Source organism: Brachyhypopomus gauderio, chromosome 16 (assembly GCF_052324685.1).
Source record: "Brachyhypopomus gauderio isolate BG-103 chromosome 16, BGAUD_0.2, whole genome shotgun sequence".
Classification (NCBI taxonomy): Eukaryota; Metazoa; Chordata; class Actinopteri; order Gymnotiformes; family Hypopomidae; genus Brachyhypopomus; species Brachyhypopomus gauderio.
This window is the reverse complement of record NC_135226.1, coordinates 16,187,384-16,202,383: the sequence shown is the minus strand read 5'-3', so window position 1 is coordinate 16,202,383 and position 15,000 is coordinate 16,187,384. Positions and strand designations below refer to the sequence as shown.

The 15,000-nt window shown below is 47.1% G+C and overlaps 2 protein-coding genes across 7 annotated transcripts in view; one reads left to right on the top strand and one right to left on the bottom strand.

The window, feature by feature from the left end:
• The window catches only part of git1 (G protein-coupled receptor kinase interacting ArfGAP 1), an 18,830-nt gene extending 10,357 nt beyond the window's left edge, over positions 1–8,473 (bottom strand). For 2 of the 4 annotated variants that reach the window (XM_076977102.1, XM_076977105.1), the window contains exons 1-10: positions 7,968–8,473; positions 4,733–4,866; positions 4,331–4,443; positions 3,946–4,051; positions 3,588–3,674; positions 2,990–3,120; positions 2,800–2,894; positions 2,651–2,693; positions 850–876; positions 400–448 (exon numbers count right to left, since the gene is read on the bottom strand). In XM_076977102.1, coding sequence (XP_076833217.1) covers positions 400–448; positions 850–876; positions 2,651–2,693; positions 2,800–2,894; positions 2,990–3,120; positions 3,588–3,674; positions 3,946–4,051; positions 4,331–4,443; positions 4,733–4,866; positions 7,968–8,019 — 837 coding nt within the window. In that variant the 5' untranslated portion in view covers positions 8,020–8,473. The remainder of the gene's footprint in view (positions 1–399; positions 449–849; positions 877–2,650; positions 2,694–2,799; positions 2,895–2,989; positions 3,121–3,587; positions 3,675–3,945; positions 4,052–4,330; positions 4,444–4,732; positions 4,867–7,967) is intronic. The other 2 variants (XM_076977103.1, XM_076977104.1) reach the window with 2 other exon arrangements.
• A 674-nt stretch (positions 8,474–9,147) lies between these two features.
• The window catches only part of ankrd13b (ankyrin repeat domain 13B), a 17,836-nt gene continuing 11,983 nt past the window's right edge, over positions 9,148–15,000 (top strand). For all 3 annotated transcript variants that reach the window (XM_076975730.1, XM_076975729.1, XM_076975731.1), the window contains exon 1: positions 9,148–9,623. In XM_076975730.1, the coding sequence (XP_076831845.1) occupies positions 9,516–9,623 (108 nt within the window). In that variant the 5' untranslated portion in view covers positions 9,148–9,515. The remainder of the gene's footprint in view (positions 9,624–15,000) is intronic.

The window sequence follows — 15,000 nt, the reverse complement described above, 5'->3', positions numbered from 1 at the left end:
AAACAGAACATGAACACACAGCACTGCGACTGAGGACACCAGGGAAGGCGTGGTGGTGGTGGTGGTGGTGATGGGGGTGGGCACAGCGATGCCAGGCGAGGAGAAACGCATGCACGGACGAGAGAGCAGCGTGTGCGGACGCCAGGACCGCCCACGAGACGGGTGGAGGAGACGCACCCAACCAAACAGAACCGAGAGGCCAGACGGAGAACCAACCCCAGCGCGGCGCACGTTCACCGACTACATCGATTACACTTAAGCGGCGGATCTAGTGTTAAGGTGGGCGGATGGCTAGAACGGTCCCTGGCCAGTTCTGTGTTAAAGAGCCTTTATGGTGAGCGCAGGCCCACGCTGACCTCGGGGCAAACGTGACAGGACGGCCACGCCGTCGACACTCACCGCTTGGAGCTTCTTCTTGGCGGCCTTAGCCAGTTCAGACAGGTCCAGGCTACACGGAGACAAAACACAGACAGAGGAGTAAAAGGATGCAGGAAGCATTTAGGGAGAGAATGATGAGGAGATGGAGAGAGAGAGACACAGACAGAGAGACGGAGAGAGAGAGAGCATGGTGTGAGGGGTCATGGCAACAGGGCAGGAGGGGTGTCAGGTGTGGAAGGACTCAAGATGGACAGGGGAGCATCACCAGTTCCAGTGTCAGGTTGTCAACCATAGCATGACTCGCTTTAGGTCACGCTAAACATGTGTTTGGGTACTGTGGTCAGAAGGCTGTGACCACACCTGTCTCATCTGTCCAGACTCCCAGACCCTGACACCCCGATGGAGGGAATACGAAGAGAAAGAAATAGAAAAGGAGGTGAAGGGGCGGGGCGGGTGAGGAAGGGGAGATACCTCTGTGTCGGGCACTTAGGACGAGCTCTGGCTCCACAAAGCGCAGCAAGATGGAGAGGACAGAGAACGAGTGAGCAAGACAGCCAGGGAGAGACAAACACACAGAAAGAGAGAGAGAATTAGAGGGAGGAGAGAGAGAGAAAGAGACACACAGAACAGAGAGAGAGAGAGATGGAGAGACCCCTTTAACACTCAGTTCAGGTCAGTTTAGTGTGACTGTCAGGTGGACTTCACTAGTGGTCCAGCTCTTCCACACTAATGCAGACCGAATGACGACATAGCGCAACCTGCTGGCCAACATATTCAAATACACCGTCAGTGCCACCGGTGCAATGAGGGGACTCTGACCAAGCCACATGTGGAAGATAGGGGTGTGCGAGATGTAACTCAGCGAGATTTCTTGTCGCGTTAAAAATCTGTCTCGCGAGATTTGTGATCCAGCAAGCAGCTAGAATGATTGCTGGAAAAATACAGAAAAATACAGGTATTACTATTGAAGATGCCCCCGCCACTTTCAAATAGTTTGTTTGGCAGCATTTTGGGTACCCGGCAGAAATGTTAAATGGCAAGAGAGTGACTGATAAAACACGGACCATATGCAAACATTTTATGAAAATAAAGGTCCGGTTAACGATGGACCAGAGTTACGACCGACTTTTTTTTTTCCGCATGGTGCGCGGAGGAGCAGTGGCAGCCCAGTGGAGTGTTGTTGTGGAATGTTGTGGAGTGTTGTTGTGGAGTATTGTGTACGATAAGCTGAGGCAGCGCAGCCCATCTCGGCAACGCGATCGCTCTCTCACGCTGTACGCACGAGAACATTGTTAGTTTTTTTCTTTACTGTATTTCCGATTTAGCGTATCTAAATCTAGGGTCACGCTTAATGACAAAAACTGCTTTACGACGGACTTTTCAGTCTCTAACCCAGTCGTTAAGCAGGGACTCACTGTAATATTATTTGCGATTGAAAAAAGGATAAATATTTCATTTTATTTATTTTAACTTTTATGAAATTTAATTTTAATTTCAATTTGTAGAGGAAGAAGTTTATGCTTACATCATGCATGTTAAGAGTTCTAATAAAACATTTAAAAATGCATGTGTAAAAAAGTCTGTTGTCCAGTCATATAATTTGTCATTTTAGTATTCTTAAAATCTCGTCTCGATCTCGTGAACCCAATATCGTGTCTCGTCTCGTGAGCTGAGTGTATCGTCACACCCCTAGTGGAAGACCGCGTGGGCGCTTTGAGTGTATAACAGGAACTGAACGTGTTTTGTCCAGGGACCCTTCCAGACACATTACTAATCATTATGTTAGCCGTAGACGAAAGGGCTGCTATCAAACAAATCTAAATTTCCTTTAAATAAAACTGAAAAAGAATTTCAAAGTAGTGTTTCCTAACACACTGGTCACAGTGCACACAGTTCAGATATGGCATCTAAGCTGCTAAAACAGTTTTGAAATCAATGTTTCTCTGATGTCACAACAAAGTGAAAAATTATTCATGTCTGCCTATTCAGCCTACAGCAGACCCACACAGTTACATTAGTTTTCTGGCGAGTTTCAGCTTGCTTTCTGAACTAGGCACAGAGCAGAACTCATTGAACTTGCATCCAACTTAAAGGTGCAGTAACAGATTAGCCCTGCTTCATTCTAAAGGATTTAGGGCAGTTGTGTAAAATGAAATATGACTATTTCTGGAGCATAAAATCAAAGAGGACATCAAGGAAAAACAGATTGTAGGACACAGGCCCTTTAAAAGCACATCAAGTTTATCCACACAAACACAATGTTTACACACACCTGTCAGCCATCTGAGGGATGATATAATGTCCGTTCTTGTGATCTGCAAGAAGAGATGAAGATAAGTTGGAACTGATCTGGGATCAGCCGTGAGCCATCCTCAGCATCAGGGAGGCACAGACAGGCTCAGCGGCCACGTCCTGGCTCACCTGGGCGTCGGCCACACAGGTAGAAGGCCAGTCTGTCCGTCAGCTCATACTGGCACTCCACCAGCCGCTCCGCCAGCTCCACCTGGCCCGCCTGCCTGCGCGCCCAAACACACACCATGAGAAACGAGAAGTCGACGGCCGTCGTACGCTCCGCCGTGGCGTCCGCACGCACGTGTGCGTGTGCGTCTACCTGGCGTAGTCCATGGGCGTGCGGCCGTTGATGTCCGGGGCTCCGGGGTCCGCTCCGTACACCACGAGCAGCTCGGCCTGAAGGACCTGTCCCGCCTTTGCGGCCACGTGCAGTGGCGTGGTGCCCTTCTCCTAGACACACACACACACGGATCAGGACACTGGCTCACACACGTAGGGGAGCACCACAGGGCCGTCACGAGCTCAGGATTTCAGCTATGATGGAACGAAAAGCATTTCAACAGAGATTTCTTACAGCAACATAGATTGTTGCAACACCACTACAGGGTAAATATGTAGTGTGATATGTATAAAACATTTATTTCCTGACAACAATTCAAGACAAAAAAATAAGTTAATCTTTGGGACGCATACAGAGTATGCCCAACAATCTAAGGGCCAGATTAGTCCAGAATCTGGACTTAATTATGTGATACCCATGTTTACCCAAGTTTATGCTGCTCTGGATTGACTAATGATTACTAATGCGACTGGACATCTCAAATTTTACAAAAAAGAAACCCTGGGTGAGGTGTCATCAGCAGCACATAGGAGACACTACAGCAGTGGGGTGCGTTTGGTGAAGACGGGAGACTCACGGGGTGAAAAAAGTTGGCCTGAGCCCCCAGAGATAGCAGACGCAAACACGTCTCCAGACTCCCCGTCCGGACACTCGAATGCAGCTGCTGCAACAGAGAGGGATAGAGAGAGAGAGAGAGGGAGAGAAAGAGAGGGAGAGAAAGAGAGAGGGATAGAGAGAGAGAGCCCTTCTGTGAATTTGCTCACAAGGGCTGCTCAATGGTGCTGAGGTAGACTCCATTACTCACAAGCAGGGGGTCATTAAGGGCAGGAAGGGCCCCCCATCAGGGCCCCCCTCCCTCAGCGGGGGGCTGTGAAGCTTCTCCCCGTCACCTGGGTTGGGGGGATGGGGGGGGGGGCAAATAGAGCTTGCTTTACCTTGCTGAGGTCCTTGGTGGTGACCCCATCGTCGTCACGGCAGGGCAGTTTGTGGACGAAGGCTAGCATCTGATACTTGGCACGGATGAACTCTGACTTTGTGGGGCTGTAGGGACAAGCCAAAAGGACAGCTGAAACATCATATGAACCCAGCAAATTAACACAGCTCAGAATAACCAGCCCATAGCCATCTCAAATGATCATATACCGTACAGGCAAACAAGAAAATAACACACAACAACTTTGCGATCTGAATGCACATCAGTGTAATTACTTTACTATGTATGCCCAGGGTCAGGAGACCCATCGTCTTGTCTATTATCCATTTAAACCACTGCTCAGTGAACTGCTCGTTTGCCTGTCCGGGCTGCTGGCTTAGACTTACTGGACTTTATCTTGTGGGTTAGGTTTCCTGCGACCACTCTGAACCTGTGCAGGATCCAGTAAGGAGTGCTCCCAAATGGAGTTAGCACCATTACTGGCCAAGGTCTGCACCATCTGAAACACACACACACACACACACACACACACATACAATCACACACTTCACTCTAGCTACATGTGTCACAATTAGACACAACACAGTGCATCAAGATATCATAGTTGCATGACTGTTTACACTCAAATCTAACTCTACAGTAACAGCACTATTAAACAAATAATATCAATAAAATAAAAATTTTGATGCAGTGAAGTGAAAAACTGATTCGCGATTCTACCAGAGTTGTCAGTATCGCCACGGCTCTAACCCTGATTGGGCCACGGAGGACGCGGTTCTCCCCGTTACCTGTAGCAGGGAAGGGGGCCAGCCGCTGTGTCGCAGGTGTTTAACGATGGAGATGTGGCGTCCCAGGCTGCGGTGCACAGAGCAGCACTCATCACAGATCAGCACCCCCCGATTGATGCTGCTCCAGCCGGGATCTGGCAACACACAGCACAGGGAAACCCTCATGAAAACATGCCCTAGATCGGCCTGCGTTACTGAAGTCTTTGCTCAAAGGGGCAAACACATCACACAACAAGAGAGGGAGGAGAGAGAGGGCACGAGGGCCATGATTACAGGGAGAGTGATCTACATGATTAAATTCTTTTCCCCCACCTTCAAGTTAGCCACATAAACAGAGAAAAGTTTCGGCTGTAGCGGGTTTACGTTTTCAGGGAGGATGTTGGAGGCCACACCCCCGCCGACCCACCCATCACAAATTCTGGTCACTGAGGTGGCAAATGAGGCCCAAGATGGCAGGTGAGCGGTGCAGTCAGGGTCAGAGCTTCGCTCAGGTGAAGAGCAAAATGACCAAAAACACGCAGACAGCGCCTGCTGCAGGACGTAACGGGTATTACACAAACGTTACATCACTGCCAACCTTCACTCCTGACAAACGCTCTTGCTGAGGATGCCACTGAGCTAAGTGGAATCGCTGTGGTTGTGATGGTTTAGCTTTTATTGTTAAGTCAGTTAATTGGTTTCAGTGTCTAATCAGCTCTACCACCATGAAGTTCTCCTGTGGCAGATGGTACTCTGCATAAGCTAGACATAAATGGAAATACATTTTGAAGGATTTCATAACCACTGGAGGGGAGAAACCAGGGCAAATGCTTAAGTATACTGCCATACGGTTTATACTGGCATGGGGTAGGCCTACATATTTGAAGAACATTCAAATTATAAACGTATGCGAACAAATGTAAACTAAGGATGTTTGCTTACTGACATCATCATACACCAAGATGCTTAACCAAAAGAAAAATCAAACCAAACACAGGCAGGGATTATTCTTATCTGAAGGATGTTTGTGAAGGTCTGAATGAATATGGACTATGCACAACCAACCTGACAAGATGTTGCAGAAAAATATTAAAATTCCAAAAGTCCAAAAGCAATGCGAGTTAGGCATTTTGCTCAACAATGTGACAACTGTAAACACAGACTTGAATATTTACGACCCCGTTGCCCCCAGTGACCTCTCGTCGGCATTAGTGCCGCTATACTTTCCTGTGCTCACACTCTCCAAAAAATGGCCTTGGGAGGCAATAATGCTACAGGACTGAAAACTCTTGTCTCTGCTCATTGTCATTAAACCGCACTCTGCTTTACAGCCAGCCTTCCATATTCGCCCCATCATCCTTGGCAGCTGACGCACACCACGCCACTTCGCACCACGCCATTATCTGCATTCCTCCGGCATGTCAAACATGACAATTACCCTCCCCACAGCAGCACCAGGAGGGCTGCGGCCTTACAGTCGCAAACACCCAGAGCAGGGCAGCGACGGTCGATCGGGGAGCGTGAACGCAACCGTTCAGCTCAAACGTAGCGTGGCCTGGGAGGGGTGATGCACGCAGTACTGCAGGCCTAGTGCTGAATGCAGCTGCATGTAGGTAAGTGAACCATGTTGGCAGAGCACTGCAGGTACCTCAAGGGCCATAAATCAGAGAAGTGTAGAGTAGGATAGAAGGACCTGGGAGCAGAGGCCCCTCACACACTCACTCTCTCTCACACACACAAACACACACACATTCCTAGAAGGAGAACAGCTGTGATGTAAGGGTGCAGTTGCCACGCCGCAGCCTCTATCCCATGGGGCAGATAGAACCCTCACACGCAAGGCAAAGGCTGGTCTCCGGATGATGCTCGTAAAAGCAATGCTGCTATTGCGATGTTACTGTAATGTGGTGGAGGGAGGGAAGGAGGGGTTTGGGGGGGGTCAAGTAGAGAATAATCTTAGTAATTGTTCAAATTGCAAAAGCGTGGGCAATTTGTTATCTGAGTGTAGTGTGAAAGCTTACAAGTGACTAATGTGTTGTATGAAAATCAAACCATGATCACGTATGACCAGTAGACACCTCTTTAGAATAAGTCCCAATACCAATGTCAACACAATCACGATCCAGATTAATGTGAGATTCCTTCAGTCTTCAGTGTAAATGCGATACCACAGCTAAGTGGGTATAATAAACTAGACATGCGCCAGTTGGCATTATCTAGCAAGTAACTAATGTGAACATTACCTGCTAACCCTACCCAAGTTGTGGAACTTCTAGTTTTACCTAATGGTATTTAGCCGCCTAGCTTGAAAGCTAACAAAATGACAGGGACGGGTGACACAAATGCAGGTTAACGGGACGAAACACATTTTAATGCGACAAACACAAAGAAAAAAAGTTAAAACGGCGAGTCACAAGTGCTCGCGAGCAAAGAATAAATCAGAACTAGCCAGCCGCCCACCCACCCAAGTGGGCCTTGACAGTTTTCTACCTGCCCGAGCTAACGAGCCGCGCTAGGCAGTCTCGTTTCAGCTTAGAACGTCGGGCTAAAGTTAGCCGGCTAGCTACTTCGCTGAAGTTAGCCGGCTAGCTACTTGAGTTCTATCGCTCGCGACAGGACACGTTGCCTGGATACGTTCTTTATGCGTTAACGGCCGGCGCTATTAGCTGTAGCTTTAACGTGTGATACCACACGAGTCGCCTGATTTCTAGCCAAGTAGCTCAGAAGTTAGGAGGACGTTATCCGCTCCTGGGCGCTCAGTTTAGGAAGTAGCCAAGGCTAACTGATACAGAACGAGCTCTCACTTTTGTGTGGTTACACAGAATGTGTGTTTACTAAACGGGAATTGCCATTTAGCTGACCTTAATGGTGTTGGCTAGTTAAAGTATTAATAATAATAATTAAGTGACAAGCTCGACTGCTAAACAACAAAACATGAGCCAAAATCACCACATTAGCCTAAAGCTACATCAATTCAGCCACAGCCATACAGTCACTAGATGAAATAGAGAAAACCCATTAAACGCAGCGCCATTTGGAGATATTTAACGAACGCTAAATTACTGAATATGAATATAATTGTGCGTTAATATCGTATATGACCCATATAACTTTACTGCTGATTATTAAACGCAATTTCCCCGTTTCCCCACACTCGCTAGCTCCGTCAGCCACGGTCGGGCCTCCTATCGCCAGCGCACTCCAGCTAGACAATGTTGGAGCTCAACAACGCCTCGATACGTTAATCTCACCGTACCTGGCGCACTGCAGTCGGCGCACACCTCGCTTCTTTGGACTTTTCTGGACATGGTATATAAAAAAATACCACCCTTTACAGGATGATGCGATTTACAATCCGATATCGACGATATTTGGCGTCCCAGTTAGCGACGACTGCAGCTTTGATGCCGCCCCGAATGTCCGGAAGCCGGCGTAGAGTTCTCCAGTGCTCCCGGTCCTCACCCTCCTCTATCCCGCGTTTACTGTCCTCTGCTTTTACAGCAAGAGGTTTGGGAATCGTTAAAGAATGCAAAAAACTTACCGGTCGAAAGACAGCTCTCTTATATTATTACCTGTACAATTCTGAATGTCTGTCTTCAATGCTATTTTTATTTTTTATCCATGCCCCATATCTAGAGCAATGCTTGGATAAAGGGAATAACGAAACACGTTTTATTTACATCCTGAATCCTAACGTTACACATATTTGCAGGCTGTGGCAAGCTGCATACTGTCTCTCTCTCTGACGTCTCTCGCCCCTTGTGTCAGTGTGGTGGGTAACAGGGAGGCAATAGACATAGCTACTATGTGTTAATCTGACCGCGACTAATTGTCACATTTATTGTTGGTGGCTAGCATCTGCTATTACATCTGAGTATCCATAAACCCAGTTGCAAGATACATGAAATTCACAACATGGCTTCTTTCGCACAGGCCTCAATGCTAACCCAGGTCGGAGAGTAAGTCTCACATGGTTTGGATGCGGTTGCCTGTTTTACAGTATAATTACGCAGGATGCATCTTTTAACTATTACATATGTTACGCATTTGTGAAAGATTTCACTGACTGCAGATAAGCTTTGGGGAAACTGTTAGAAAATTACTGCATTTGATTTTCTTTTCCCAAACAAAAATGAGAGGGAGGTGTCCTGTACAATAGCACATGATTAAGCCTCTCACATAAAAAACAAACAAATAAAATCAGATTCACAGGATGAATGAGTGTGCTAGCGTAATTAATTAATATGATAGCACCGTGGACACTTATACAATCTTATCCAGATGTTATAGCAACATGTGATGCCTTATGCTATTTAATATGAAGAACATACTAACAAAAAAAAATGGGCAATTTTTTTGCAATATATACTGTCTTACATGTGTGGACGCGCGCTCTGTTGCACGTGCGCAGTGAGCGCAGCATCCCCATATCGCATAATCACCGAGAGGAGCGCGAGCGCCTTTTTCCTCATAGGCGTTGATTCTGCAGGAGCGAGAGACTGCGCGAGCGCGTGGAAGAACGAACGAGCGCGCGAGCGAGAAGTAACCACTGCAGGTGGCGTTTTGGCTGCAAGTTAAAGGCTATCGAGAAATCTAAAATAGTCTTTAGATATTAGATATCTTTAGATTGTTCGCCCGTTTGGTGTTTTACTATGAGGAGGGTGTGCTGGATACGACAGGGAAGAGAATTTCCCCCAGCAGAAGCCCTGTCCATAAAAGAGCACGCGCCCCATCTGAAAGTGCCTAAATAAGATCGCACAAAAGCAAGAAAACGGACAGCGGAGCTGCAAACTATGCACCGAGGATGATTTCCGCCAAGAAAAGTCTGGAGAAGAGTCGCTACCGCCTCCATTATCTTGTCTGGCATAATAAACACCGGCAGCTTGAGAAGGAGCTCTCGGCGAGTCAGCAGGTGAGAAGGGTTCAGGCTCTGTGTGTGTGTGTGTGTGTGTGTGTGTGTGTGTGTGTGTGTGTGTGTGTGTGTGTGTGTGTGTGTGTGTGTGTGTGTGTGTGTGTGTGTGTGTGTGTGTGTGTGTTAGGGCTGTGAGGTGTGGGCCATGTCTGATCAACGGACCTAGGTGTGCCAAGTTCGGTACACTTAGCCGGCTTAACCCACTCGATCAGCTAAATGTTAGTGGCAAATGTCGGTGAAAACGTACACAAAATAATCCAAACAGCTTATTACAGCCATTGCATTATGCATTTGAATATTCTCCCTAGTGTTACTCTTAATATTTTTAGAGTCTTTCCCATAATTCCCCCAACTTATTAAGATATTCCGCACAGAGTAACCAAAATGTGCATTAGGAGCTTCTACTCGCTGTTTCTCCACTTATGTTAACCGTGTGTCATTTCAATGCGGGTCCGTTACAGCAGCTTGTATCTGCTGTTGTCTGTGTATCCGCCGCAGTTGCAAGTCGCACATTTTTTCGAAGAGTTAAACTGGTATAAATGAGCGGGTGTGTATAACAGTGTGGGTGAGGACAATGGCTAGAGTGGTGCTTTAGTCATGCAGCACATCTTCACACATTCATGAGAGGGTTTGTAAAAGGTGCGTCTGTCATTCTAACGAACATTCTTCCTATTCAATTTATAATGCAACAACTAAAAATGATCCATTAATCAGGCTGACATCAACCCATAATGTACCACTTTCAATGACAGCACACAGCAGGCTTTGTGAAACAAAGAACACTGACTGACTAGGCTGTAAAGAGGATGGCTATAGAGAATGACAGATTAAAATGACAGATTAAAACATAACACAGAATTGGTTCTGTTTAGATATTGTAATCTGCTTGGCACATTACCAGATTACTATTACAAGTTTTTGATATGGAGGAGAATGTAGATGTCCTTATTGAGCCATCATCTTTAATCTGGCTGGGCATGTTAGACCGTGGGTATACTCTTCTGGGTGTTCTGAGTGGAGGAACATTCAGATAGCCTGTTGTGTTGAACATGTGTATTGGCTTATCCAATTGATTTTTACAAACTAAATCTACTGCATAACATTATGAGAAACCACAGCAATAAATCTTAATTTCAAAGCCCAATTTATGCTCCCACGGCAAATTGTGTTAGTACACACTTTACTGTTGACCACTCATAAAGCAAAATTCGTGATTACTGAGCTTACTGAGTTTTATAAACATTAATTACATTTTTAGTTTTTCTAATGTATTTAGAATTTTCTCATGAATTTCTAATGATTTTTTTTGTATTTAAGACTTCTGTGTAGTGCTATTTCCAAGCAAGTGATCATGAAATGATCACAGTTCCTGCATCCGTCATTTATCCTTCATGGTCTTGGCCAGTAGTTCTAATTCCAGAGCTAACCCTGATTATGACTGTGATGTAAAGCACTCCTGCCTTAACTGATTTACTGGCTGCTGACAGCATAATCTGGTCACGATTGGCATGAAGTGCAAGATCAAGAGATTAAGGTTATTCTGGTTCAGAGGGACGACGAGTCGGGCTTCGGGGACGGGTGGAGCGTTTGCATGCATGTGCGTGCATGCGTGTAGGTGCTGAGGAGGGTGCTCGATAAGAGTCATGATCGTCCGCTTCTCTGGAGCTCTGGAGAGGAAGGCGTGTCCCTATGCGGATGGACTGAGGCAAAGGTGCAGCACCGGCACACTTACTTATGTGATCGGTGTTGGGTGTCAGGAAATGAAGGGGCGAAAAATGTGAGCCAGCAGGCGTGGGGGAGGGAGGGGGGAGGGTGCAGGTGCGTGCGGAGAAGAAAAACAGCTCGGTGAGAGAGCTGAACGGATGGGCCCTGTTTGCACTTTTCCTTGACAGTGTCATAAAAAAGGAGCACAGAGTTGATGATGGTGCGGAGGGCGGATTCAACAAACAAGCAGAGAACACGAGCGAACTGCGGAGGACTGCGTCCTATATCTGCTACAACACAGCCACACTCGCTAACAGACCATGTACCCAGAAGCATGCTTCCAAGAGAAATGGTTATGTCACACACGGACTCACGTTGGTGTGAAGTCAGCCGCAGCTCCAAATCCGCTTCACGCATAATCTCGGGCCTGCTTCGTTTACCAAGCTACTCTCCTCTGCCATGGCACTGTGAAACCCAACACTAATTGCACAAAGTTGTCACTGGGGACGAGGAGGGGGGTTTGGAAGAGTAGCCTGAGATTTAGTTAACTTATTTTAAAGCTTTTAACAGACAGGGAGGGACTAAGCCTGGAAATCGAAGAGATGTTTGCACAAACGGGGCGGCAGTGTGCGGCGATTGTGTGGGACGCCAAATTGGAAATGAGGAAATGAAAGGAATGAAAGCTACTTTGAGGATCGTATCTGATTTCATTACGAGTTATGGTCTGAATTTTGCCGGCAGTGAAACAGAGAATTTGTGCGCATGAATGCTCACATATACAGAGTCTCCATAAATAAATAAAATAATAAAGACTACCTGGTACGCTATCTGGTATGCTATCTGGTATGAATGTCCTAATGCGTCAGTCCCTCTTGCCATTTGATATTTCTAATGAAGAGACTCCTTGTTATAATTTGACTATGCAAAACAGTGCCTGACTTGTGCTCAGTTCACACGGAGAGTGGGCTTCTCTTACCCCAGTGTCTATGGCTCCTCCACGGTCTTATCTTGACTCCCCAGCCCTTAGGCCGTTCACTAGAAAGACGAGTGAAGATGACATCATCTGAATGCTCGGACAGGCAGAGTGGGTGGACATGTGGGGGGGCAGAGTGTACAAACCGGCCCGGGCCCCTGGAATCGCGGCGAAATGTCGCTGCCTTTCCTCATGAGCTGGCCATATGTCTTTTTGCAGCGTCTAGTTCCAAGCTGAATCGAGCACGCCTGATTGTGCTACTCGGGGTCTCCTAAAGACACAAGCTATTTTTCAGTGCTCTTGGTCATGCGTCTGACACACTAAAATTAATCATACAGCAGTTGACAGCTACCGTGAGTGCAAGTCTAATACTTGGACTGGAATTCGTTGGGCATGTGTGTTATGAGATGCACTCAGATTTGCAAAATCAAAAACCTAGAAAAGAATCCATGTGTAGTCATTGCTGTTGTGGTGTAAACAACTAAAATAAGATTTATTATGGCAAACGTCCAGATAACGTGATATGAAGTCATTTAACACTCAAGTCGTAATTCATTAGTTTTTGTTTTGTATCGCACCAGCATGTAGCCTTAGCTATTGATTCACTATAAACTTCACAGGAAGGTTTTCCATGAAATTCCCATATGCATTCCTTATTAAATGATAATTGCTGACAAAAGAGTTGCAGACAAATACATTTTGCACTGGGAAAATGTTACTAAAATAGTCCAAAAATACTAGTAGTTCCCTGGTGGTGTGCATGAGCTACTTGGGTGTCACATAATTTGCCAGATGAGCACAAGAGCAGACCCACCACACCTTCTCCTGTCACCGTGGAGCACCGCCAACCATAACGGGGGTCGCTTCTGTCTGAGGCCTCCTGCAGTGCTTCAATCGTAACATACGAGATGGTTCCCTCGGCTCCTCTTCCTCACTGCCGCTCACGCAACGCCGTCCTTTTCTTCCTTACCTCATGATCTTTACCTGAGAGTGATCGTGCACAAGCAATAAAACTTGCTTGAATGAAAATTCTAGCATCAATGTAGTATTATTTACAGTTTCGGTTTATGTATGAAAAGCATTGATTGGCTGCAGTAGTAACTTTGTTTTTTGCTTACACTGAAGAGATTTTATAACTTGGTCATTTACCTCTGCATTGCTTCGTGAGGTAGTGTAAGACCCTCCAGATGCAAAAGTTAATGTATATACTCACATGTGCATATACACACACACACACCCACACACACACACACACACACACACACACCCATGACGTGCCCACCTCCCACATGCACAGTTTGGGCTCCCCCATGAAAGATTGATGCAGGTTTAAGTAGCTGCCACGGAGCATTAGCCAAGGCAGAGAGAGTGTAGGACAGATGCTCCACCAGAGATGACTATCAATAATGCAGCCTGCAGCAGATATGGGACTCGGGCAGGGAGAAGGAGAAGGAGGCAGAGGAGGGTGGATGTTGTCAAGGAAGACCCTGGATGACATCCTCAAAAAAACCCTCAAGATCAGCCAAGCCTTTAAACACATAAAGCTTTCAGCGTTTGATTCTGTGTGCAGGCAGAATTTGCACGTGCTCCTGTGTTCATGGCTCTGCTAACAGAGTACTGCGTTTACGACAGAGTGCAAGTATCAGTTAGCAAGAGCTAGCTCACTGCTGTTTAAACGTGCCCCGCTCTGTTGATATTTTAATCTGTGCTACAATAATCAGGCCATGTCAATAACAGAATTCGCAGATTGCTAAGTTCAGTATCTTGTTTGGACGAGAGAAGAAGTATTTGTCTTTGTTTAACTGCAAGAATGGCAAGTTTTTTGTTTATTGTGCAAGATGAAACAATTATTCAGTGATAGTTCAGTTTGTACAGTAACGATGGGTGGGCAGAAGTGTGCGTGCGTGCGTGCGTGCGTGCGTGCGTGCGTGTGTGCGTGCGCCTGGCTGCTTGCAGTATAAATAGCAGGAACAGTGGATGGCCAGTACCAGTTGAGCCTTGTTCTGTACTGACTCTCATATCACTCTGTCCAACTCATAATATGAAATTTCGTACATCTTTCCTTCTCTCCCTGACTGTTTGCTCCCTCTCTTTCATAGTCTCCTCCCCTCCCCTCCCCTCCTCTCCTCCTCCCCTCCCCTCTCCTCCTCTCCTCCTCCACTCCTCCCCTCCCCTCCCCTCCCCTCTCCTCCACTCCTCCTCTCCTCCTCCACTCCTCCTCTCCTCCTCCCTTGTGTGTTCAGTCATCATCTCCTCCCTTATTCTTGCCCGAGGGCAGAGCTGAGCTCCCCACTGGACGAACACACGAGCCATCATCCACTTTAAACCGCAGCCACGATCCTTTACCTCCTTCTCTCTTTCTCTCACTTTCTCACTCTCGCTTTCCCCTCCATCACACCATCCTGCTGCTTCACACCCCTTACTCTGCTCCCTCTGTTACCATAGCAATACACCTTCCCTCCCATCCACACTTTTCCTCAGAACCCCCCCCCCCCCCCCCCCCAACACACCCCTGTTGAGTCAGGTCCCCCTGGTGATGGTCTCACTCCTCTCTGTCTCCACGCTGTGGGCTGGGCCGAGGGGGCGGGGTGTGGTGGGCTGGGCCGAGGGGGCGGGGTGTGGCCGTTAAGGCCCTGATTGTTGTTCATGAAGGTGGTGCTGGTGTTGACGAGGGAGCTGGCTAATTGCAGAGCGGGGAGC